General features: G+C 39.6%; 3 protein-coding genes across 3 annotated transcripts; 2 read left to right on the plus strand and 1 right to left on the minus strand.

Annotated features, from left to right (window-relative positions):
* Nucleotides 1-12: 12 nt before the first annotated feature.
* Nucleotides 13-3,326, plus strand: ephx5 (epoxide hydrolase 5). Its single transcript, XM_061285122.1, has 9 exons — nt 13-250; nt 326-542; nt 659-839; nt 1,162-1,371; nt 1,451-1,580; nt 1,970-2,181; nt 2,273-2,381; nt 2,458-2,583; nt 2,658-3,326. Exons 1-9 carry the CDS (start codon nt 228-230, stop codon nt 2,854-2,856), a joined length of 1,407 nt encoding a protein of 468 aa, XP_061141106.1. The 5' UTR covers nt 13-227; the 3' UTR covers nt 2,857-3,326.
* Nucleotides 3,327-3,453: 127 nt separating this feature from the next.
* mad2l1bp (MAD2L1 binding protein) lies at nt 3,454-5,184 on the minus strand. Its single transcript, XM_061285123.1, has 3 exons — nt 4,729-5,184; nt 4,174-4,430; nt 3,454-4,064 (listed from the first exon to the last, which is right to left on the minus strand). Exons 1-3 carry the CDS (start codon nt 4,958-4,960, stop codon nt 3,540-3,542), a joined length of 1,014 nt encoding a protein of 337 aa, XP_061141107.1. The 5' UTR covers nt 4,961-5,184; the 3' UTR covers nt 3,454-3,539.
* Nucleotides 5,185-5,529: 345 nt separating this feature from the next.
* On the plus strand, nt 5,530-20,210 carry kif16bb (kinesin family member 16Bb). The gene is made up of 18 exons (XM_061285638.1): nt 5,530-5,616; nt 5,835-5,936; nt 6,030-6,146; nt 7,196-7,293; nt 8,167-8,282; nt 8,375-8,517; nt 8,661-8,829; nt 9,131-9,253; nt 9,343-9,479; nt 9,607-9,672; nt 9,754-9,813; nt 13,801-13,920; nt 14,051-14,102; nt 14,185-14,322; nt 15,326-15,408; nt 15,885-15,961; nt 17,543-17,630; nt 17,813-20,210. The coding sequence occupies exons 1-18, from the start codon at nt 5,530-5,532 to the stop codon at nt 19,982-19,984; spliced, it is 3,948 nt and encodes a 1,315-aa protein (XP_061141622.1). The 3' UTR covers nt 19,985-20,210.
* The last annotated feature ends 4,510 nt before the right edge of the window (nt 20,211-24,720 follow it).

Below are 24,720 nucleotides of genomic sequence, written 5' to 3' on the forward strand. Positions count from 1 at the left end.
AATCAAAATCGTCTGTTGAAGTTGCTCTGTCGCTCCTTCCACTGGCGACGGATTTGTCCCGGAGTAACCCCGTCCAACATTCGTATTCTGTACATTTTTAACGCTTTGTATTTAGCTAAACGGTACTCTATAACAATATTTGCTTTTATTTGACAACATCTAAGTGATTTTCCTCCTTTGTTTAGTGCACAATTGTGAAATACGTGGACGTTCACCTGAGGAACACAATGCAAAGAGTACATTTTTTGAAGTAAGTATATACAGTCAGCATTCATGTTTCATTTGATTCACTGAGGAATAAACTAATATGTGTTCAATGGTGCAGAGACTGCTTCCTGAACTTGGATACTTTCCACAAGCAGATCGTGATCGGCACAGCGGTAGCAGCAGGCGTCGCATTGCTGTACGTTCAGCACAGAAGATGTTCCAAAGTTCAAACTATTCCCCAAGGTGATGGGTGGTGGGGAGCAGGCGAGAAACCACAATCAGAAGATGACAAGATCTACTCTTTTGAGGTGCAAACCTCAGATGATGAAATCAAGGTGAATTGGATGGTCAATTTAATGGAATTGAAAATATCCCTTTTTGAGAAATATATCAAAACTTGGCCTTTATTGTGGAGATATGTGCAATCATGTACCAAATGCCAATTCCCCAGGTCCTTCAAGAGCGCATTGACAATACCCGCTACAGTGACCCTCTGGAAGATAGCACATTTGAGTATGGATTCAATTCCACTTATCTCAAGCAAGTGGTTTCCTATTGGAGACACCAGTATGACTGGAAAAAACAAGTGGCAATGCTGAACAAGTATCCACACTTCAAAACAAAAATCGAAGGTATTCATTTGATCTACCAGTACCCCAAAGGATGGATTAAAAGAGCCCAAATAGACACCCCCGAAAATTATAACGAAAATTTGTAAAGTTAATATTACATTAGTTTTAGATGTGGTAATGTTGAAATTCCCAACAAAAGGTCTATGCAACTGTAACTGAAATTGTTTTCATAATTATTTCTTCCCAATGATTTTGTAGGATAGATTTCTTTGCTAAATATCCTTATCAAAATATAACTGAAGAGCCAACATTTTCAGCATGGCACTAAAAATGTGCATATTTTAACTCCATTGCAACTCCAAACTTTTGTCCTTTTCAACAGGATTAGATGTGCATTTCATCCATGTTCGGCCAACTCCACAAAAGAATCAAAAAGTGGTCCCACTTATGCTTGTTCATGGCTGGCCAGGCTCCTTCTTTGAATTCTACAAGATCTTGCCACTTCTCACTGAGAGCCACAATGATCTCGCCTTCGAGGTCATATGCCCGTCTATACCTGGATATGGTTTCTCGGAGGCCCCTCATAAACAAGGTATATTTCTCCGTGGTAGAAAGATGATTCAGGGCATGTTGTTGGTATTTACCTTCATACTTCCTGACCTTCTTTGTAGGTTTCAACACTTTTGCTGCTGCCAGAATTTTCCTGAAATTAATGGAGCTTTTAGGGTTCTTGCAGTTCTACCTGCAGGGAGGAGACTGGGGCTCTTTGATCACCACCAATATGGCACAGATGAAGCCTCAGTAAGACAGTCTGAAAAACAAGATTCAGCAATTGATAATCTGGTGCTCACCATACTGAAATTGTCTCCTCACACTTGGTTACTCCCACGCTAACAATACAGAGCCTTAGTGTGTGTCAGTGCATTGTGCAATAATTGTGCAATTGCTGCAAATTCCACAATAGGGTTAAGCACTTGCTGTGTCATCTTATTGACAGTCATCTGAATGACATTTAGCCACATTCAGTGATAAATGCTTCAGGATGTTTTTACTCTGCACACAAGTTGAGCATATATGCAGAATTACCGTGTAAATTTCAATACGACTAGAGTCTTGAGTAAAAATCATGTTTACATTTTTTGTCACACCAAAAGCTGATCCAAACTAACTTTTTAAAAAATCTCATACAGGTGTGTGAAAGGTCTCCACTTAAACAGTTTTATGTCAAGAAAAGGGTCTAAAGTGATGTTGTCCCTCTTGATTGGCCCCTATCTGCCCTGCTTGGTGAGCCTGAGTCGGGAAGATGTCCGCCGCTTGTTCCCATTTTTTAAAAAGCAAGTGTGGACCATCTTGAGGGAATCAGGCTACTTACACATTCAGGCTACCAAACCAGACACTGTAGGTAGGTAGGAACATCATTTTGCAACTTTTGAGACATTTACCTTTTGGTGTTCCAAAGTATTTCAGTCTCTCTGCCTCCACTGGTTCAACAGGTTGTGCGATGAATGACTCCCCGGTAGGCTTGGCTGCTTACATTCTGGAGAAGTTCTCCACCTGGACTGACATGGAGAACATACACCTGGAGGATGGTGGGCTGGAAAGGTCTGAGAGTATTTTTTTTTCTCCATCTATCAGCATTATTTCTGGGGTTGCTCATAACTGTTGTTGATTTGCACAGGAAATTTAGCCTGGATGACCTCTTGACAAATGTCATGATCTACTGGACCACAGGCTCCATCGTCTCCTCCATGCGTTTCTACAAAGAGAACCTTAAGGAGAATATTGAAAACAGGATTGACTCAAGGTATGTCAATTAATATCTCTATTTGAGGCCATGTGTTTTTGGACCCCCGTGACAACAATAATCTTTTGTTGTAGGACAAGAATATTTGTACCGACAGGATTGGCTGCCTTCCCTGGAGAGCTGATGCACTGTCCTAAATCGTGGGCCCAAAATAGGTTTCAAAACATTGTCTCATACACAATGATGCCTCGAGGTGGTCACTTTGCTGCCTTTGAGGAGCCTCATCTGTTGGCCAATGATCTAATCCAGTTTGTTAGAAGGGTGGAGCTTTGAAAACACACCTGTAGTCTGAATACCCCATACTATGCACAATATATCTCTTGAGTCTATAATCATCCTTAATTCTCACATATTCATAAAAAGTAGAGAAATAGTATATTGTAAAAACAAACAATTGATTACATTTATCACTACAAGATTTACTGGGGATTATGACTTCACAAGTTCTTCGTTAAAATGTTACAAAAAGGTTGCAACTTAATTCTCACATATTCATTAAAAGTAGATAAATAGTACATTGTAAAAACAAACATTTGACTTGATAGATCAATGCAAGTTTTAAGTTCTTCGTTAAAATGTTGCAACTTAAGTATTTAATTGTCCTTGTATTGTATGTATTGATTTTATTTTCAAATCCCATTTTTCTCACTCCTTCCTTGGGGCATAGCAAATATTGTTAAATACTGGGAAAAAATGCTTTGTTTGATTGTAAACCATATACAAGTATAAAAACAAGTAATTTATATGTTGCTCAATTTTGTAATCGGATCGGTTTAGTTAAACTAACTACCATTGGGCCGCAAAATTTCAATCGCGCATAGTATTCTACCTGGAAAAATTAAGAACAAAAAACAAAATCATACATCCCGCTTGTGTAAATCATATTAATTTTAATAACAATTAATATTGCAATGTTTCATTAAAAATATACAAGTAAAAATTAAAAAATATTACACTCAATCCCGAAAGCCTTTGATGGTCGTAGGTGCTTGAAACCACACATATTCCTTCCAGTCCACTACGTCTGTGCTTTTGTTACTAAAACTGCACAGATCAGTACAAAGAGCAATCGTTTGTTTGTTGACTGAAGTTGGCACTTTAAACTGGAGTTTAGGGTGGAACCAACCAACCCCACAGTCTCTGTGGGCCAGCGCCAAGACCGTGGTGGGCATTAAACGGCCAGGTCTACTATCAGACAAAAGGTCAGCTACAAAAAGTGTGCGGAAGAGTTGTCGTAAACATGACGACATGCGGAGACATCGTTCGCCACTTTCTATGACCAGCGCCTCCAGGTTGATCTCGTAGATCTCTTTGGGGAGGATGAGCGAACCACCCATGAGCAGCAGAACCCGGGGTACCTTGCTAACAGTGAACATCACCTCCAGCTGATGCAGCAGCTCCTCCAGGTCCTGAAGCGTCTTCTGACGTTTACGTCCATTTACGTCTGCCATATTCACTTTCCTTCCACAAACGTCTTTATTCTACAGATGCAAACAACCAACCAGAAAAGGTGTATTTAGACTCAAGCAGAATAAAAATATACTGGACATCTATGATGAAGATGTTTGTGCAATGGGACTGAACATTTACCACTTTTGAGTCTTGCCATTTCTTCTGGGAGTACACGAGTTGGTCATAGGTCATGGGCAGCTGTTGCCGCTGATACAAAATGCACTTGAGGATTTCGCTGACAAAACGGCAACAGCCTTCTTGAGTTACAGTGCCGGGGAAAACCACATTGACAATTCCCTCCTCCTTTGCTCTTCTCGCCATCTCTGCGTCACTCTCGGCTGTGTTAAATTGATGTTTCTCGGTTGTCACGCTGCAGACTCCTACTTTTGTGTTTTCTGGCAATGCAAGCAGAAAATGAATAAGCAATTAACTAAGTGTGTCAATCTGAGCTTGTTGCATGGTGAATGAAATTTGCTTGTTTGGAAGATATAAACAAACTCATCTTTGAACAGTGGTTAGAAATACAGGACATAACCAACAGTAGTACTTTAGTAGATGTTATAATTGACCAATTTACCAATCTTGCTCTGTAGCTCACAACATTAGAAAAGTTCTGGAAGGTTTTGATCAGAAAACGTCCGACAGTACATATGGAATGATTCAAATAATTAATCAAATCAGATCTGGACTTACCAAGCGAGTTGCTTGAAGACACAGTGATGTTGTCGTTCTGTTGGGCGCTGTTGACTTGATCCTGGCTTTCGACTTCAGAACATTTACATTCTTTTTCACCCACTTCTGGTTTGCCATCAGCCGCGCCGACATTTTCTCCTGTATTTGAATCGTCGGGAACATTCAGTAACCTTGGTGCGATCATCATTTCAGCGTCTGCTAGTTTTTTTGAAGACGGGATTGGCTGCTTCATTATTGCCTTCGACGCTTGCGATTGTTTTCTGTTTTGCTTTTAGTTTGATCGGGTTTGGGTAAACGCAAATTTAAAAGTTACCGCCGAGTGAGTGACTTCCACTACCCCAAGGCATTATGGGGAAATTATGGCCTACGATGCATTCAAACGCTCACGGAAACGTTGGAATTCTGAAAATCAATTTGTGAAGTCTGGTCATCAAATGTCTTCACCATCGGGTCCGCATTTTCCTGTTGTCGCACCCCGGTTTTATAGAATTGAAGAGCAATAACAATAATAAAATGTGTTTTAAAAATAGCCTGTGGAAACATGTGCAGCATATGAATATTTAAAACACAACTACAAATCTCTACATGTTCAAAGAATCATTTTGAGTACGTTACCTATTAAGAAACTATGGATGTCCGTGACAACTACCTGTAAAAAATAATTAGTAATTTAAAGATATCAAAACTGCGTTATGGACCGTCTGCGCTTGTAAATAGCGACCTCTGCTGGAGAAAAGGGGCAAATCACTCACTCAGGCACCACAGGTGAATTAATTGACTGAGTATTAATAGACGCTCAGCATGCTCGGCCTGCGCAATAGCTGCAGTTGGTTTCTCCATGATGGCCTCAGTACGCGTCGCAGTTCGAGTCCGTCCACTAAACAAAAGGTACTAAGAAATACAATTAAAACAAAATGCATGACTTGATCATTGTTTATTTAGTCACACTGTTGTTTACTTCTCCACAGAGAACAACGATTATCATCCAAGGTGGTGACGCGTTTGGAAGGAAACAATATATATTTAAATAAGGTACAGCGTCTATAACGGCAATGCACCGTGAGCCAGCTTCATGCACAGTGATTGACCTTTTTGAAATTCTTTAGCCATCATCAGTTCGAGGAGACGAAAAGAACACAAAGATATTTACTTATGACTTCTCATATGACTCAATTGACCAAAGTCCCTCGTTTGCATCTCAGGAGAAGGTATCCAATCTCTTGTGTATTTGCAGATTTTGCGTTATTGCTTTATAGTATGTTAAATAGTTTTAAACATTCTTGGTCTACTTTATTTTATAGATATTCAATGATCTGGGGCAAGATGTCTTAAAAGCTGCATTTGAAGGTTTCAATGCCTGTGTGTTTGCCTATGGCCAAACTGGATCAGGCAAATCCTACACCATGATGGGTCATGCAGTAAGGTTTCTACATTTTCCAGCACTTTAAAATACGTTTTAATCCATGTAAAATGTGTCAGTCACTCACTTACCAAGAATAATGGGAACACGTGCATCTGCAAGAGTTGTATGAGATGATTCCAAAGATAAGGTTCTGTTTTGACTCTTTTACTATAGTAGAAGTAATTGAGGAGAACTTAAATATCCAGTGGAGGACCTCAGAGAGGCAAAATATAACAACTTGTGACTTGAGTCTCAGAAATTTAGGAAGAGAATGAAGTGTTAGGTGGATTTGTAAACCGAAGGGTTGACAATAGAGCCTTGCACCAGATGAAAGTTGTCAGTCAAAAAAATGAGTGGGGCCTGAGATGCAGTTTCAAAATGTATGTGAGCCACTTGGAATTACCAGACATTGATGATGAGATGAAAGTTAGATCACATTTTGCACTAATTTATGCAGAAATTCTGGCAATTTAAAGGGCTCACACACTTTTTTCTAACCATGCCATTTGAAAAAAAAAAAAGACAGAAATTGATGAAACTATAATGGAAATTTGTCATTCACCTAAGACACTACTACTGCCCCAAAATAATCAGCACAGAGGAGCTTAGACAGCAAAACATTTTAGTTGCGCTTACCCAGCGTGAATGTAATGTTGACACATCTTACAATTAGAATGTGACCTCATCAGGCATCGTTCCTTTTCTCTTCATTTGTCTCCGCGTTTTCCTGCACTAATCAGAAAACATGATGAGTGCAGCAGCGCGTAGCTTTTCCATTTCCCATCTTGCACTCAAATGTAAATTTCACTCTACCAAGGGGTAAATGAACGTCTACCAGGACACCATCACTGTTCCATTCAACATACTTGATAATTACATATAACGTCTTTAATGCTTGCTATCTACTGCAGTGTAATTAAAACAAGGAATCAAGAGATTGCTTTAATGCTTCACTAACTTTTTGCGCCACTTGTTCCACTGTCGCTGCTTGTTGTTTTGTTAACAGACACTCACATTGAAACAATAAAACGTCGTTTCAGAATTTTTAAGTGTTTAATTTTCCAGGAAGAAAAAGGCTTAATCCCACGGATCTGCGACGGCTTGATCGCCAAAATCTCAGAGTGGAACACGAGCAATGCAGTGTCATTTCGTACAGAGGTCAGGTATGTGATGTTACTCTATTCTTCAGGATATTATATTTATAATCTAGATTTTTCTAAATTTAATATGCATCCCTGCTCCTAACCTCCAAATATTGGTCTCAAACCTGCAAATATAAGCCCCCTCTAAAAAAAAAAAAAAAAACACTTCTCAGTTGCATTACTAAATGGCCTCCATTTATTCTGCACTGCACTAATCAAGTTAAGCACAATATTCTGAAGGTTTGTCTTACTTTTGTTTGTTAAAAAAAAAAGATTGCTCCACTTTACACCATACTACCTGCTGCTTACCCTTAGAGTGCACCTTGCCCTACTTCATGCCCCCATTTTGCTGACAAAGAAAGAACTTGCAAAACAAGCATTTTCTTTTGTGGTCTGCTGAATTGAGGAATCCACATTTTGGTGCTTGGGGTGCATTGGTAACTCCTGCTTTGACTGTATTCAACCGTGTTCTTATTTATTTATGTTTTAGATAACTTTATACTGATTGAAAAAAATGCATTTTAGTATTGTGTCTATTTGCTTCCCTTTCCTCACAGCCATGTATAAAAAAAAAAAAGAAAAGAAAATGGTACCGTTTTGTTTATAGTAAACCTACGTCTGGACAGGTTTTGATTTTCTCTATCTAGAATTTTAGAGTTAAGAACTACTTGGACTCTTTTATAAGCCAATATTTATATGGGGTTTAAAGCAAGTTGGGTTTACTGTAGAAAATCCAATGTTACATTCCTTTTTTCTCAGTGTATTTTGTCAGGGCTCAGATCAGGCTCAACTTCAGTTTGGATTGTATAAGTATACTCGTGATAATGTTTGGGGGCTTTTGATGATGTGCTGTCATTTACAAAAAACTAACACTGAAATCCTTTTGGGCACCAGCTTTATGGAAATCTACAATGAACGTGTGTATGACCTTCTTAAAAAGAGGACTGTCGTCACAGAGAGTGGAGGCTTAAGAGTGCGAGAACACCCGAGGCATGGACCATATGTTGAGAGTGAGAGATTTGAACTCACCCCACCCTGAAACACACTTGACATAAATATTTCTTAAAAGAAAAAACTGACTCAAAACTTGTTCTGTCCTTAGATCTGACCAAGCATTTGGTACATAGCTACAGCGACATGGAAGAGCTGATTGCTGCTGGGAACGCCAACCGTATCACTGCCAGCACACGGATGAATGACTTAAGCAGCCGGTCGCATGCTATCTTCTCTATCAGCTTTTCTCAGGTAAGGAAAGTGTGGTATACATGTTGAAGTCGCCTTACATTTTTGGGAGGTTTATAAATGCTACTGAATGCCTCAGGAGCTCTAATCTAATGTCATGCCGTGTTGTGCTCGTAAGTCGTATTCCTCTGCGAACCTTGCCACAGACATGGTTTGATGCCGAGTCGCCACGCGAGATGCTGAGTAAGATCCACCTGGTGGACCTGGCTGGCAGTGAGAGGGCAGACATCATGCAGACTTCAGGCATCCGACTGAAGGAGGGCGCCAACATCAACAAATCACTCGTCACCCTGGGCACTGTCATCTCAGCTCTGGGTAAATGGCGCTCAAAGCAGGACGAGCAGACTGGGACACCATGTTTACTGTTATGCCAATTGGCCCATTGATAGAAAAACAACCGTTGCAGCACCAAATTACTCACACTCTAAAAAAAAATCTAGAGTGAAAGTGAATTTTATGAGGGCTGGATAGATTTTATTACTATTTAGTTTCACCACAAGTATGGAAAGTTCAAGGTACTATTTTGGTATGTGACAAATTACAGTTTGCAACAGATTACTAACGGATTAGAATTGGCACCTTTTAAATGCATGTGTGTTTTTGTTTGACCTTCCAGCTGAGCTCAGTGTAGGACAACCGACAACCAAAAAGATGACCTTCATCCCTTACAGAGACTCTGTTCTTACATGGCTGCTTAAAGACAGTCTTGGTGGAAACTCCAAGACTACAATGATTGCAAGTATGCATTGTACATTTGAATCTCTTCTTAAAGCAGCACAACGCTTTGTACTGTATCACTTATTTGGGCCTTTCTCCATGATGTTGCAGCCATTTCTCCAGCTAATGTGAACTATGCCGAGACCTTGAGCACATTGCGCTATGCCAACCGCGCTCGAAACATCCTGAACAACCCCACAGTGAATGAAGACCGCAGTGTGAAGTTGATCAAGGATCTCCAGGCAGAGGTTACCAGGCTGAAAAGGCTACTGGAATGCAAACCGGTCCTGTATTGTTCCCGTCTCACAATATTCAAAGATGTTTTTTTGCAGAGTTCATTAACATGGGCATGTATTTCTCTGTGTATTGCTACAGGTGTCTCATAGAAAGCTGTCTTCTTCTCTGAGGATGGAAGAGGAGCTGCATGAAAATGAAGAAAAGGTCACTCTTCTACTGCCAAATGAATAGCTTGAGGGTGCTTACTGTATTTGTCATCCCTTGCAATCCTTTCCATTTCTGCAGGTTTATACTCTAACCAAAGAGTGGACCTGCAAATGGGAGGAGACTCGAGGTATTTTGCAGGTATGGCAAGTGTTACTTTTGTCATCAGTTTCTCCTGCATTTATTTTAAACCAAACAATTGTATTGAGAATTTTTACATTTCGGCCTAGAAGCGGTTTTGACACTTGTGCTTGCAATGAAACCATCTCACCAGTTGGTGTCCCTGCAGCTCCTATAAATATCCAGACATGTTAGCAGTGGTTAGTCGGTAGGGGGAGAGAAAAAGAAAGTCAACCTGGCATGAAATATAACTTTGCATCTATTAAGATTCAAATGGCACCTCAAACGCGGAGTTGTTGAAATACACTTCAGGTGAGAATGTGACAGCGTTTGGGAGTCTGGGGTAGAGAAACCAAACTGTCATTCACTCTCTTGCAACAATATTGCTGCAGAGACTGAGAGCTTGCAAAACCCTAAGGTTGTTGAAAAGAGAGGAAAAATCCACTACAGTGACTGCTGAGCAATTACTATCTGAATGTTTTCCAGACAATCCCAAATCACACCAAATGTCATTGTTTTGGGCCCTCATCATAGTTAGCCAAGTCGCCTGTTCCATTATGCATGAAGCGAGATCGTGCCTGTCATAAGAAGTAGTGGTGGAATTATAACTAAACAATGCATGCTAGATGATATACTTGAGTATATCTGCAGGTTTTGTTGCTCCTCTACTTCTGATATTAAAAGAAATATTTTATATTCCAAGACAATGTTTAACAATTCATTTGATTTTGGGTTCAAATCATACATGTTGATATTTCATATCTTAAAGTGGCTATTCAGGTACATATGTTGAGGTATTAATATTCTATGCTGCAAGTTAGTTGGCAGATGACATTTGCAGCTTCAATAGATCTTTATTCAAAACAATGCTACTGGAACTCATTAGCAGCTGTCACAGCTCCTAATGATGAAATCTTGATTATTGACATATGGCACTTTAATCTTACACAAGTGAGCATGCGGTATTAATAAGGCTGCTTTGTCTTAATCTATTTTGGGGTAAACATTGTCCATTTGACTAAAGCAAATAGGTATTATAGCCGTTTCTATTCCTGTGGACACGTTATGGCATCTGGGCAAAAGGCCATTGTAGTGGAGAACAGCAGGCGCTCTAGTGATTCCAAAACGAGAAGCATTTTAACAAGTTTTCGGATTTGACATTTGTCTCTCAGTACATTTTGCATTTTTTTTCTGGGCACAAAATAAGTGGGATACTGTCATGGAATACTTTTGGAGACAACAGAGTTAGGCTTAGTACTTTGAGTGGAATATTACTTGTCAAGCTTTGTACCGTTTGTGGAACGAGTTTTTTTTGTTTTGTTTTTACAAAACACTCTGCTTCAATATGCCCAAGTGGTGCTTTACACCAGAGGTCATCAAACCTTTTGAAACCTAGAGTTACTACATTGATGCAAAGGAAACCAGTTTGATACACGTGTCTGAAATAACGAATTTTCTTAATCAAATTTACTAGTGATAAAAATCACAATACTTTCTCACAATAATTAGAAACCTTATCACTATGCGACACTATTCATTTTTATAAATGTACGCCAGTATTCATATTTCTAAATATTCACTCAATATTCATTCAAGCTGACAATATGAGAAAATCAAAATGAGCAGGTGGGCACCACAAATGGCATACTTTGTCATGTAAACTAACACTTTTCTTTTTTTTTTTTTTTTTAGTTTAGATTGGCATTATGAATCATGAGCTCCCCAGGTTGGTTACAGGGCATGTGGGAAGGAAAAACTAATTAAGTAGATCACAATCAGTTTCTCAGAAAGAACGTTAATAATACTGCCACTCGCATATTTGAGTATTTCTATTGCGTTCTTCTAAAAAGCTGAATCTCTCATACCACCACCACCAGTTTTTTTATCATCCCAAATGTCGTTTGAAATTTGGCACATCCTGGGCAAATTACCTGAATGCAAAACACAAGTACTTATTTTTGCATCTTTGTGTTCAAATAGGGCGCAATTAGTGCTGTAATACGAGGAAAATACCAAATGGCAAATTGTGGTTTTGCCCTAGGTGGTGCGTAAAAAACTAATTACAATTTTATGGGCGATCAAATCATGTTTTTTTTTTTTTCCCCCAGGAGAATCCACATTAATATGGAATGTTTTAGGAAAGAATGTATTTTCCTCTGCAGCAAAATTAATTGCAAACCTGTATCTGCTCAGTTGACTCATTGGTCCACGTGACATGTTTGATGGGTGTTAAGAGGGATATGTTTGCTGATTTGGAATTCATACGAGTAAAATAGATCTGCCATTTCAGAGACCCCCCCCCCCCCAAAATTTTGCTGATGATGGTATTTATTGGAAAATTAAATGCTACTTTAGCCAATCTCAACATTAATTACAGTCTGTTCACCATCTGTCAAGTGGAAAAGCGATTTTAGTTTTGTCTTTGGTCAACATGGCACACTGACTGAGTGATCAGCTGAAATGGAGATCAGCCTTCACTGCTGCCACATATGTGCCTGTGAGGAGACTCTCAAAGGATTTCATCTGTCCCTGATGTGAGAAGAATGTGACACAGTGCATTAATCTGCCAGGCCTCTTCCAACTTCTAATGAAGTCTGTGAAGATTCCCTTTTAATTAAGTCACAGGCCCTGGTCGATACCTCTCCCGCTTCATTAGAGAGTTGGTGGGGAGGATTTCTTCAATCTCTCAACTGCCACTGAGTGAGGCAGTGGTTGTGGACATTTCTTGTCACCATCCAATCCATGCCAAAGTGAGTAGGCGAAGGCTGGTGTTTATAGAGTGGTGGTTATACAGTTCTGCAAGATTTTCCACTGTGCCGCTTGGGGAGGTAGTCGTGATGAACCCTAACAATCTGAGGCATGGGTCCACAGCCTTAAAAGGATCATACCTCTTTGAGGAGCACTTGCGCTTAGCTATAAACTAAGAATCCCAAATGCTTAATGCCAAGAGGAAGCTGAGAAATGGTAGCAAACGAGGGGGAGGCTGCTATCATAGCAACCTGGGCTTCCATAACACCTTAAGAGTCTCAGGCGGATATTCGTCATGCTACATCTTATTGAAGCAATAATTAATGCCAAAAGGTGCTCCCACCAAGTATTGAATGAACACATTTTTCAGAACGCCGTTTCTTTATTAGAAATGATTTCCTATGTAGTTTTTTAAAAAATCTCTTGATTTTTTTTTTTATACTCTAATTATTTGAGATGCACCCTTAAACTGAAAGTTAATTATCATTCGAAAATTAATTGCTTAAATAAAATGACTCACCCATTGACTCCTGACGTAGGCTGAGTGAGCAGAAGACCACTGAAGATTGATTCATGAAGATTTTCTCAATCATCAACCGCTGTCCAGTAAACGCTTTTGTATTTACCATTAACTGGCTTGATGGCAGCAAGCAACCTCTTTATCGCCTGTGGAGGAGCAAAAAAACAGAAGACACGATTGTGAACTTCATCCTTTGGATGCTTACTTTTTGTTAGTGTGACTTTGAGGCAGTTTTTTTCTGAGAATTTTGTACTCAAAACTTTACGACTCAAGTGTAAGTCGATGTCTGGCTTTTTACCTTCCATACAAACAAATTCTCAATCATGTGGAATCAGTTTGCTATTCTGATGTACAAGCTTGGGAATGTTAAAAGCACCCTAACCTTGATGGTTCTGTATATCACTGGTGGCAATGGTGCATGTTAGACAATGCACGTGTGTGTCTGCTGGCTCTGCGTCTTTTTCGCTCGGCGAACACAGCGTACAGTTTGACTCTCACCATGGTAATCTAAATGATTTATTACGTCTCTCTCCCCGTCAGCCACTCGACTGCTTCATAGCAACACATGGCCAAAACTCTGTTATTCTGCTTGGCCTTCAGGCAAGGAAGAGCAGTCATAAAGAATTTAGTTTTCTGCTGGTTGTCATTAAATGTCTGTCAGCTTTTTTTTCATTATTATTGTATGCCATTTCAGCTACGGGCAATTGAGACCGTCTCTGTCGTTCTCATGTGTCCCATAGGAGGAGGCGGTGGCTCTGAAAAAGGAAGGAAACACTGTGGTTTTGGACTGCCACTTCCCCCATCTCATAGGCATTGATGAAGACTTGCTCAGCACTGGCGTCGTTCTGTATTATTTGAAAGTAAATGCAACGCTTTATCATAACCTAATTTGCATTCATTCGGCATTTTCTGTTTATTAATCACCAGCAAAAGCCAATATTATTATAAAACATACCTTACATATTGTCTTCTGATTAATCACTACCGTAGGAAGGCAGAACCATGATAAACACTAACAAAGGATCCTATGGTTTCAATATTGGTGAGTCAGGGTTACTAAATTAGCTAGGCCATTGTTGCATCATCTGTTGATTTACCGACTAAACTGTATTTTTGTTTCTCAGAAGATGGTCATTCCAGGCTCGACGGTGAACATTGTGTGTTTGAAAACCACGCTGGGACTGTGACGCTCATCCCTCAGGAGGGTGCAATGTGCTCAGTCAATGGCACCGTAGTAACTCATCCCTGCCAGCTGACTCAGGGTAAACTTGCCTCATAATCTTTCGAAAGCAATGAGTTGTTTTGCATATTTGGTTATTAAGCTGTTTCATCTCATGAAATCCATGTTGTTCTTGGCTCATCCTTTTTTTGGCATGGGTGCATTGTAAATAAATCTTTTCATAAAACAGATCTCTTAGACATCATTGAGGCCGACAAAGCCTCCGTCCATTTTCTTTAATTGGTAGATGGAGTTGATAGGGCCCGCGGGTTTGGAGTGGGAGCGAAGCATTACTCTTTCAAAGAACAAAGTCAAACAGTGTTAAGACTCTTAACCTCTCTTGTCCAAACAGACACTGCTCGCCGGGGCTCGGAGCCTTTCGGCTTACTGCCGCCTCTTCATCAGGGCTTGGCTTTTCGAGATAACAACTCAACAGTGCATAACAGCATTCTGCTAGCCTTCTTTTATAACCATTTCCCATATCACCTTCATAAACAGCTGTACCTGAAGGCGTTTTCTTGAATAATTGTTTGCAATTTTCCATCCAACAGCAGCTGAAATCTATCAGAGGGTGCCCTTGTAGGTCCTTTGTCACTTCTCTAAGTCATTTGTTGTTGCAAGATTACAATTTGTTGGAGCCAGAGCTTGCACAGCAGAGCCTGACGTATAAACACTAATATCACTTCCATTCTATCACTTTTTGAGGATTACCAAGCCTTCCTTGACCGTTTTCTCCCATAGATTATCCCTTGGTTAAGGCCACTGCCATTCTTGTTAGAAATTGCTTTCTTGGTTGCAAGTCATTCCCTTATGCTCGTCTGTGGAATGCAGGCCAACTCCCAATTTATGTCAGCAGGTTTTTAGTGAAGATACTTGAACCATGGGCAGGGAGGTTTCTATTGGCCAGGTCTGTTTATAATAACATTTGTTGAGAGCGTCAAATCCTTGTCTGTCTTAGTAGGACTTGCATTATTACTAACTACAAACACTTTGCCCTTGCAGGTATCTCAGTAATTTGTCGCTCTGTTTCCTCACTTTCCCTCCAGGTGCCATCATACACCTTGGGAGAAGGACCATATTACGCTTTAACCACCCCACTGAAGCGGCCTATCTCAAAGTGAAACAGCAGGTGAAGTAGAGCCTGACATACAGTACTGCCTGTCTAATGACTTTTTGCCAAACATCTTTCAACAACTTTGTGCTTTATCTTAATTGCTTTCACTCAATTGCTTTCTTCTAATACAATACAGGCATCGCCCTCCCCACCATTATGTTTTGTATTGTCCCATACATATTGGCTAAGAAATTCATTAAAATACACAAATTAACCAATGCCTAGTTTATATTTAATCTTTCAAAGAAGCTGAACCCCTTTTATGCGAGCAAAACTAGGCTGGTTGACAAATACACAAACAGCTTGAGCTTTATAGGTAGCTACTCAACTCATAAAGGTCATTGCAGTACATCACATTTTTAACTAGGATACATTTTAGATGTACAAAATAAAAAAAAAACCTTATCTATTTTTATGAAGCAAATGATACGAATAAAACATTTTCTTATTGAATTGTTCATTTCAGTTTTCTTTTCTTTTATTCTCTGCAGAGTGCGCTGTCATTGATCACCTTGTCACCAAAATCAAAAGTGAACAATCTGAGCAAGATCACACTTGGCCCTCCAAGGTAAGATCTCTTAGCTCCTTACCGGTTCTTGACTCTCTATGATCATGCAAATGGACATTCCAGTCTAAAGTATTTTATACTCTGCCAATGTAAATCACAGCTGGTCTAGACAGCTCAGAGGCTGTCGCAGGTTGGCTTCCGTATTTCAGTTGCTAGCGAACCACCGTGTCCTTACTAAAAAGAAGGAAAAAAATAAATAAAAAAACTCACTGAATCACTATATGCACTCCAACATGCGCACAGGCACAAGCAACTTCAGGGCGGATGTAGAGAACATCTTTTGTTACATTGATGATCAGAGATGAGCTAGGGCATTGTGACAAGGGAAGATATTTCTGCATTTGGGAGCACAAAGTGTGATGGCAGAAAAAAAGTAAAGAGCTTATAGTATTTCATTTGAGGAGCCAGAACCTATTGCCCAATTACATTTGATAATTAGTATAAGGACCTGTGCATACTGTGTGGCTTGCTTAAACATTTTTTCACTGCCCAAAAGCCCCACAAGACACGCTCCATACTAGCTGCAACATTGATTGAATATACAGATCTTTGATATTGGGGGAAAAAAATAAAATAAAGGAACCATTAACAACTAGAGCTTTTGGTTACAGTAGCAAATAGAGTGAATTTCTTCATTGTTGAAATGCATATTGAAAAAATTTCAAACCCACCAGCGTTTTCTCTCATCGGTTTTTAAATTAATGTGAAGGTTGTGTTGACCCCACGATCCTGAATGGGATAAGTGGTATTGAAACTTTGAAAGTTGAGTAGAATGATTTCTCTCTGTAAACATTTTTACTCACTTATTTGGAATGTATTTTTGCTTATTTGACTACTCTGTCCTGACTAGCAATTTGAGGAAATAAATTATTGCTTGGCCCTGAGCTTTTAGCTTGCAACATGGCTATTTGTAAACATGAGGTCAGAAAGGGCTACTATGATTATGAGCCAGAGCTCAGTCTTGTGCTTTTATCTTCTCAAAGGCTGCAGGATGTACGCTGTAAAAATGAATTGCATTTCAGATCTGCCATCAGAACTATGCAGTGCACACTCAAGTATTTGAGGCAGAACTTTTAGATAGAACAATTCGACAATTACTGTCTTAGTAACCTTATTTAGGCTTGGGCTTTTTTGTTTCCCATTGAATCTCTCGTAGCTTTTTTTTTTTTTTTTTACAAAAATCTTTGGTGCAAGTTGGGGTTCCACTGCATGCACATTGAAAATGTTTTGAGATCAGGTTTAGTTCCCCTGTGATTTAGCATAAATAATCTTTGCCTAAATAAAATATTAAATATGATAGGCCGAAGCAAATTCACTCTTGCCAACATCGATGACAACATACACATCAAAGGGAGTGCTGCATATGTGTAAATCTCATATCAACATGTCTTTCTAATTTCACAGTTAGTAGGGTGGCTGTAATTTTATCCAGCCTTTGAAACTAAATGGCTGCTTTTTGGATAGTAGAGTTCAGAGTGTTGCAACCGTATGTTCTGCCTTAAGCCAACTGATTGTAAAAAAATGGAAGCATGCATCGTGAAATATTAATTGTGTATTTGCGTCTATTCAAATTAATTTTAGTGAGTTTGATCTTACGTCAAAGACTGTGGACTCCAAACTCATGACCCGCTCTTCTACCTTGGCAGCAGCAGATAATTTCACAATGACCGTAAGTAAAACATTTTTTCTTTTCTTTACCTCTACAGATGTTATGCATTACATTGAGATGAAATGCATTTTGTCAGCCAACTGTCTGCAGTATTGAGGAACAACTTTGGAAGTAAATGATTGTAGAATAAAAGAACCATGTCTGATTTTCTCTTTTTTTCCCCCACCTGCAATATAAACTAGGCAATACCTGGAAAAGGTCCCGTCCCTCACTCTAGTTTCAATTTGGATGGAGGCACACAACAGAATGGGGTAAGCACCAGGGGTGACCTGGAGCAGGAGATAGTTCTGTGTCATAAATCACGGCCAGAGCTGATGTCTGAGCACCCTTGGAGGCAAGCTGAGAACGCTGCTGAAGTATCAAGTTATACAAGAGCGCAAGTGTGGTCAGGGGATGCCAGCCTCCAGCAGACAAGTGTCCTGGGCCTAGGTGATGGATGTGTCATGAAGCCAGAGGGGAATGCTAACGAGATCCAAGGTGTTGTGGCTCACTGCTGCAAGGGGAGACCTGGCTCTAGTGGGAGCTCATTAGGCAACGTGTCCCACCTTCAGCATACAGGGGAAACGAGCTCCGTGTCTGTCCCCCAACAAACCAACACCCTTCAACTCGAGGAAAATGCCTCTACGAATCCAGAATTCTGCTGTCCAGCTGAGGAAGCGGTCTTGGAGGCACAGTTGATCTTTGGAGACACAAATGATTGTGGCTATTTGGACAAGTCTTTAACGCAGGCTAAAGTCTGTGTAGGGGATGGAGTTCAAAGCTCAAGACTGAGTGCCTTGGTCAATAGAGTGAGTTGGATTGTTAAAGATGCAGGGCGATTCCTTTGGAGCCCATCTATGCTATTGCAGCAGTTGGAAGAGGAAAGATATAAGCATTTTGTGAGCCACTGGTTCAATCATCTCATTTCTAAAGTCAATGGAAGCAAGATCATGTCTGTAATTGATAGCCAAGTCCTCTCCCTAGTAAAAAGTAACTATGTCTTTTCGTGTTTCAAGAATAGTGGTATTTATTCAATGGTCAAAGACCTACCACTGATAAAACAGGTCCAGATGGAAATAATGGAACACCTTTGGGCCAAAGACTACAATGCTCAACATGCCACACCACTCATGTTGTCTACACCGAAAATCATTAAAGCGGTGTGGAACCCAGATGACTTTCATGAGCAAGAAATAGTTCATGTTGATTTAGTACAGGAGAAAGAAACACATGCTGAGATGTTCCCACTGGATGACACGATTACCCATACACCAACAAACAAGGATCCGACACCAGATGTGGCTGTCATTCTGGAAAGAAATAAGATGAAAAGTTTTTGTCAACCGCTGATAGATTTTCCCGCTGCCCTTGTGAACCTTCAAAATCTCTCATTTCAACACTTAAAAACATCTTTACAGTCAGTCCTATCCAGCACAGCGTTGGCTTCTGAAAAGATTTTAGCTCTCTTTTGGTTAAATGTAGCTAAAATTAGTCAACCTACACCCTGTCCTGCTCTCCTCGTCCTCTTGGAAACGGAATTTTTGACATTGACTGCACAATCTGAGCAGCTACTATTGTTCCACCAACTTCCTTACTCTCATTTGAAGGAGCTACACGTAAGCTTTTCAGGCCATGGCTTGCGTTTGATGGGAGCTACAGAGGAAAGCATCCTAGGTCTTTACACTCACAGCAAGACTCTTACCCAAGAGGTGTGCTGGGCCATACTCGAAGTCCTGTGCCCTGGAGACAGCCGGGTCACTGAGTATCTGCTGTTTAATGATGACTGGACGACAGTCGGGAACAGATTATCATTGGACTCACAGGCTTGTGTCGTACCTGACCTTCTGTTGGATGCCGGTCTGAGGGTTTGCTGCCAGTTTCAGAAGAGTCTTGCAGATCTGATTTACTTTCTTTATTGTAACATGGAAGAAGGAACGTCCGTTACCATTGGGGAGTTGCAGCTTTTATTGTACACAAGCGTAAAGGTCTTCTTAAACTCCAGTAGTTGCATTGAAAGTGTGTGCCAGCTTTTACTTACTGAAACGCATATTGGTCTGGTGCAGGAAGATGTTGTCTTTTATCCAACCCCGTGCTCAGTCACCATTAGTCCCTGCCATCGTCAATTCCACAACTTGACTCTTCGTCAGCTTGCGGATGTACGCTGCGTGGTGTTACATGAAGACAAGAATGGAGATGTCAGTGTGGATTTAATCTTTGCGAATATGAGCGCTCGAGGTCACCCTGAAAGTGTGACCAAAGTAGCCACCCTGTCCGCAATTGCTTTGAATTCATCTCCACATGCAGAGGTGTGGAAATTAACTTTCCCTTGCTCCACCGAGGCAGCATGCCTGATTAATTATTTGTCAAGTGTCTGATCAACAACTGGCAGACAGTAATGAGCTGATCAGCTTGAAGACACGTGGAGAATTGCAAGGAACACTACACCCACTTTTGGTGTCTGGTTTATTCTTTTCATGAAATTGACATTTTATACCACCTGACTAGTAGCTTGTAAAAATTTAAAGCCCGCATTTTGTTTTACCTACCACCGCCCACTTGTTTTACCAGATTATGCAGTGATGCTTGAGGTGAAATACTTGAGTGTTCCAGTTCAGTTAGTTTGATAGATTTTCTAATTTTAAGTATTTTAATCATTTCAAATACATGTTAATGTTGTCATTATGTACTTGTCAAGTTATGTATACTATTTATGTGAACACATTTTTAATGTTTGACTTTACCAATAAATGTTACCCCATGCTTATGTGACATTTATTTGCATTTCATTTGACTTTCTCCAACTTTATTCATTTCAAATTTGATCAAATTGTCATTGTCACACTGTAAATGTAACTCCAAACCTGATCTTAAAGGTTTAATTTTAATGATCCATTAATTTACTAATACAATTTTAAAGAAAATAAACAGTAAAAACAGTTTCTGAATGCTTTAAAGAATTTGGTGGAAAACTGAACTTCATGGCTTGTATACCAAGTGGGGTATCTGGAGTGCATGGCCACTTACGTACTGCAAATCTATCTTATTTCCTAAAATAAATGTCTAAAATCTTAGACTGCTGGCACAAATTGTCTGAAACTCAATTACGCAGCAAAACCCCTAACCCTCAATTTTGTATTTTGAAGTAGGTAGCACATCAAAATGCCAAATCATCGACTCATTCATGTTCCAAATCACTTGCTCTCAGTCACAGCTTTGCCGAATTCAACCAGGATGCACACAGAGAGCAAAAAACCCAAACACCCTTTTACGCACAAAAACAACTTCACTGATGTTGTACTGTTAAAAAAAAAAATGTAGCAATCTATTGCAGGGAACTCTTAAATCACAACTGAAAATCTCTCTTAGTTCTGGGCCTGTGAATGCTTTGACCTTTTCATTGTTCGCGTTTGGCATTTACACCATTTTAATGTTTTATGTTGAACCTATCAACCTGTTTCCTGGCCATTTAGAGCCAGCCAGAACAAGACTAACAAATAAAAAAGGGTACTAAAGACATTACTTAACCGAAATTCAAGTGGAGTTCATCGACTGGTTTGACCACGAGGTGGCCCTGGTCGCTTGCTGGGCTTACATTTGTGAAAAGGAAATGTTAGTTCTAAGATGGACGGTTGATCCAGCGCCTAGACACTGGTGGGCACTGATTTTCTAATCACACCTTATGACTTCCCAACGGGCTCTCTGGTCCCAAGACAAGCCATCATTGACACCCCATAACAGGATAATTTGTTTACCGTCTACTTTGGAAGCATGTGAACATGACCCAGACAGTTCTCTCACTGCTTAGTTGTTGATGGGATAAATCTTTTTGAGCCAATCTTAATCTTTCTGCCTGCCTGCAATGGCCAAAGTGATTTAATGATTTACTTTTTCAGCAGAGGTGTTTTAGACTTTTCCAAAGCGTTTGCTTATTTAGAATGTGGTTTGGCATGTGTTTCAAAATGGTGATCAAGTGATTGAGCATGCTTTTTTTTTTTTTTACATTCAAACGAATAGATAAAATATAGGCTAAATGCCAACATTGCATTCCCTCCCATTAATGCTACAGGGTATTGACTTACAAATGTGAAGAGCAAAGAAAACAAAGGCTAATTAAAATATTTGAACGTATTTACGTATTATTTCTATTTGCGCTGTTACGTCTGATACTTCAAGCCAGAAATGTCATTTGTGACTCTTGGACGTCATGTTCTAAATGTCATTGTGGAGTAGTGAAGGCAACAAGTGGACTCGTTTGTACATCCCCTACCAGTGTGGTCCATGTTCTGACAAGATGTGCTGGCTTATCCTCGCTGAGGATGTTTAAATCACTGTGCCGCTGACACTCTTATTGCTGCAGTGAATCTCCGAGTGGGCTGCATAATATGGCGCACTGACTATACTGGTTGCTCTCTCATGCAGCTCCCCTGTTGTGTTTTATGCATGTGGCTTTTTGTTTGATGTCCTCATGCTTTTGAATTATGTAGTGCTGTATTAAGAATAACTTCTGAATTGTAACGTGTCTGCCTAGTTTAAAGCTGTTTATACAAGCTAAGCTCTTTGGTGGATAATGCGTTTTGTTTTAAGAGATTATTTTCTAGTATTTTGCTTCATGTGAAGTCAAGCCTCATGTCACACTCACGAGGTACTGTGCCAACCATGTATTGCAATTTACTGTAAATGGCCAATAGCGTGCGGCAGCTCCACTATGGGCTTTGTCATCAGATCCAACAATAAAATTCTGCTTGTATCTGTAAAAGAAATAAAAGTGATTCATCTATATTTATGGACTTGCTGTACAGGCTAAATGAATTGCTAATGGATTACAACACAGGTGTCAAACTCGAGGCCCGTGGCCCAGATCCGGCCCGCCACATCATTTCATGTGGCCCGCAAAGACATTGTTCATCAGATTCGTGTGTCATTACTAGAATTGCAAACTGTCTTCACTTTTAATATGTATTTATAAGAATATTTTTTAATATTTGACCAGTTTTTACACGTCTGATTTGAATCCGTGTTATTTGTCAGTTTCTTTTGTAGCTTTTACTGTTTCTAATATGAGGTGCGCATACATTCACTCATAATGGCCCTCCAAAAGAAGCTATGACTACAATGCGGCCCGCGAAAAAAAAGTGTTTGACACCCCTGGATTACAAGGACAAATATATATTGTGCTGCGATTGTTAGCGTGACATTTGTTTGTGGCACTTTTGAAGCAATCAAAATTTCAGCTGTATTGGACATTAAGGAGATCTAACACATTCGTCGTGTGCAACATCACACCAAAAATACCAATACATTGGTATTTTAACCACGTAAAAGTATGCTGGGAGAAAGATAATGAACGTCTAGTTAATTCCAATGCTGCATCAGAATGCCGATGAGCCGTTTATTTCCTATTGTGGCTAGGTTGAGGATCAAGAAATCAATGTATTCAGACACAGGGCTATGGTAATCTGACTGTCCATTGCAAAAAATATTGCCTCTACTGATCACAAAGCTCAGGTCAAATTGAAATGAGTGTGGAACTTGTGCCTCTTTTGACTAATTCTAGTGAAATGCCCAACTTGAATAGTTCAATTTGACAGCGACTGATTCTTCCCAAGCCTAAAAGGAAACATTAATCTCAAAGGAGATGCTCTTGTGATTTAAATGTCACTTTCATCCTTGAGCTGGCCTCATTTGGGAATATATTTCTGTCCAATAAAAAGATGAACTTGTCTAATGGTGTCATTTTCTTATTGGACGTCATCTTTTCCCGCACAAGCCGCAGAGAGCACCATTTTGCATTCATCGCCATGGATGTGGCAGATTTGGGCAACTCAGTTTTAAAGTTGCTCTTATAACAAGCTCCCTTTTAGCGAGTGTCTGTAGACACAATCAATATTTTTTTCTAAGTACAAAAGTTGGTGTATCTCAGATAAAAATGTGTAGAATTTCTATTAAAAGCTTTAAATAGCTTGCTTGGGGTGACCTTTCACGCATCAGACTGTGTAATACTGTTTTTTGTATCATGTTGTATGTCTTGGATATTGCGTGAATAAACTCAAACTCACACTCAAACCCCCCCCTTGACGCTCTGCAGGAGACCTTTATTCATTTTTCTCATTGAACTTAATTTTAATTGTATACATATATAATGTGAATAAACACATTTGCTTTCTTTGCTTGGAACCTTGAGTGGTGATTATGCAGGCAACAATTCTTCTACCTTGGTACTGCTCTCTTGTGTGTGCCCCTCTAGTTCTATTGTCATTTGTATTTTTCAGAGTTTTGAATCAAGAAAAACATTCAAGCTATCACAAGCGACTTTGAGAGAAGAGATGAAACTGATGCACAGCAGGTTGTTTAAATAATTGGCTGTTCTGTACGAGTGTTAAGATTTGGGACACGTCAGATGTTGTCGAGTAGTGATTGAATTTGGATTTTAATAAGGATCCAAGAGATTTGAAAATAAATGGCCTCAAAATAATTGTCAGCTTTGGCCCTCTGTTTCTGTGAAAGAAAACAAAGTCAAAAAGCAAAAGCATTGCAATCATCCAGACAAACAAATCACAACACAAACGAAATTATTCTTCTACAAGAAATGATGCCTTGTCTGATTTATGAAAAAAAATAGACATACTGCATCATAATAGCAACAGCAATGATTGGCTGGTGAATGAAGAGTCCGTTGCAAAATCAACTACAAGCTTGTGACTTCAAATCACGTTTCACAGAGGCTTATTTCAAAAATCAATCTCAGTAAAATCACACGCAAAAAATCAGCTCAGAATAAAGTGTGGATGAACAGTATCACGAGTTCATTTTAGTTCCTGCATAGAGCTATAATCAACTCATTTAGTCAAATAGCCAAAGCTTAAAATGTCAAATGTTGCCTCACAATATCACTTCAACTAAAAGGCTAAATCCTCCACAAGATATCTTCGTTAATGACTTTAAGAATAATTAAACAAATGCCCATGAACATTGTAATCCATTGCAAAATGCCATTGCTATTTTGCATTGTAAAATAAGAATGAGCATAGATGGCACATAGAAAAGTAATATGTCTTACCAGTAAATCATGCTGATCTGGCACAGCGTGAGGGGCTCCAGCAAATGAAGTGTA

The sequence above is a fragment of the Syngnathus typhle genome, linkage group LG8, assembly GCF_033458585.1.
Source record: "Syngnathus typhle isolate RoL2023-S1 ecotype Sweden linkage group LG8, RoL_Styp_1.0, whole genome shotgun sequence".
Classification (NCBI taxonomy): domain Eukaryota; kingdom Metazoa; phylum Chordata; class Actinopteri; order Syngnathiformes; family Syngnathidae; genus Syngnathus; species Syngnathus typhle.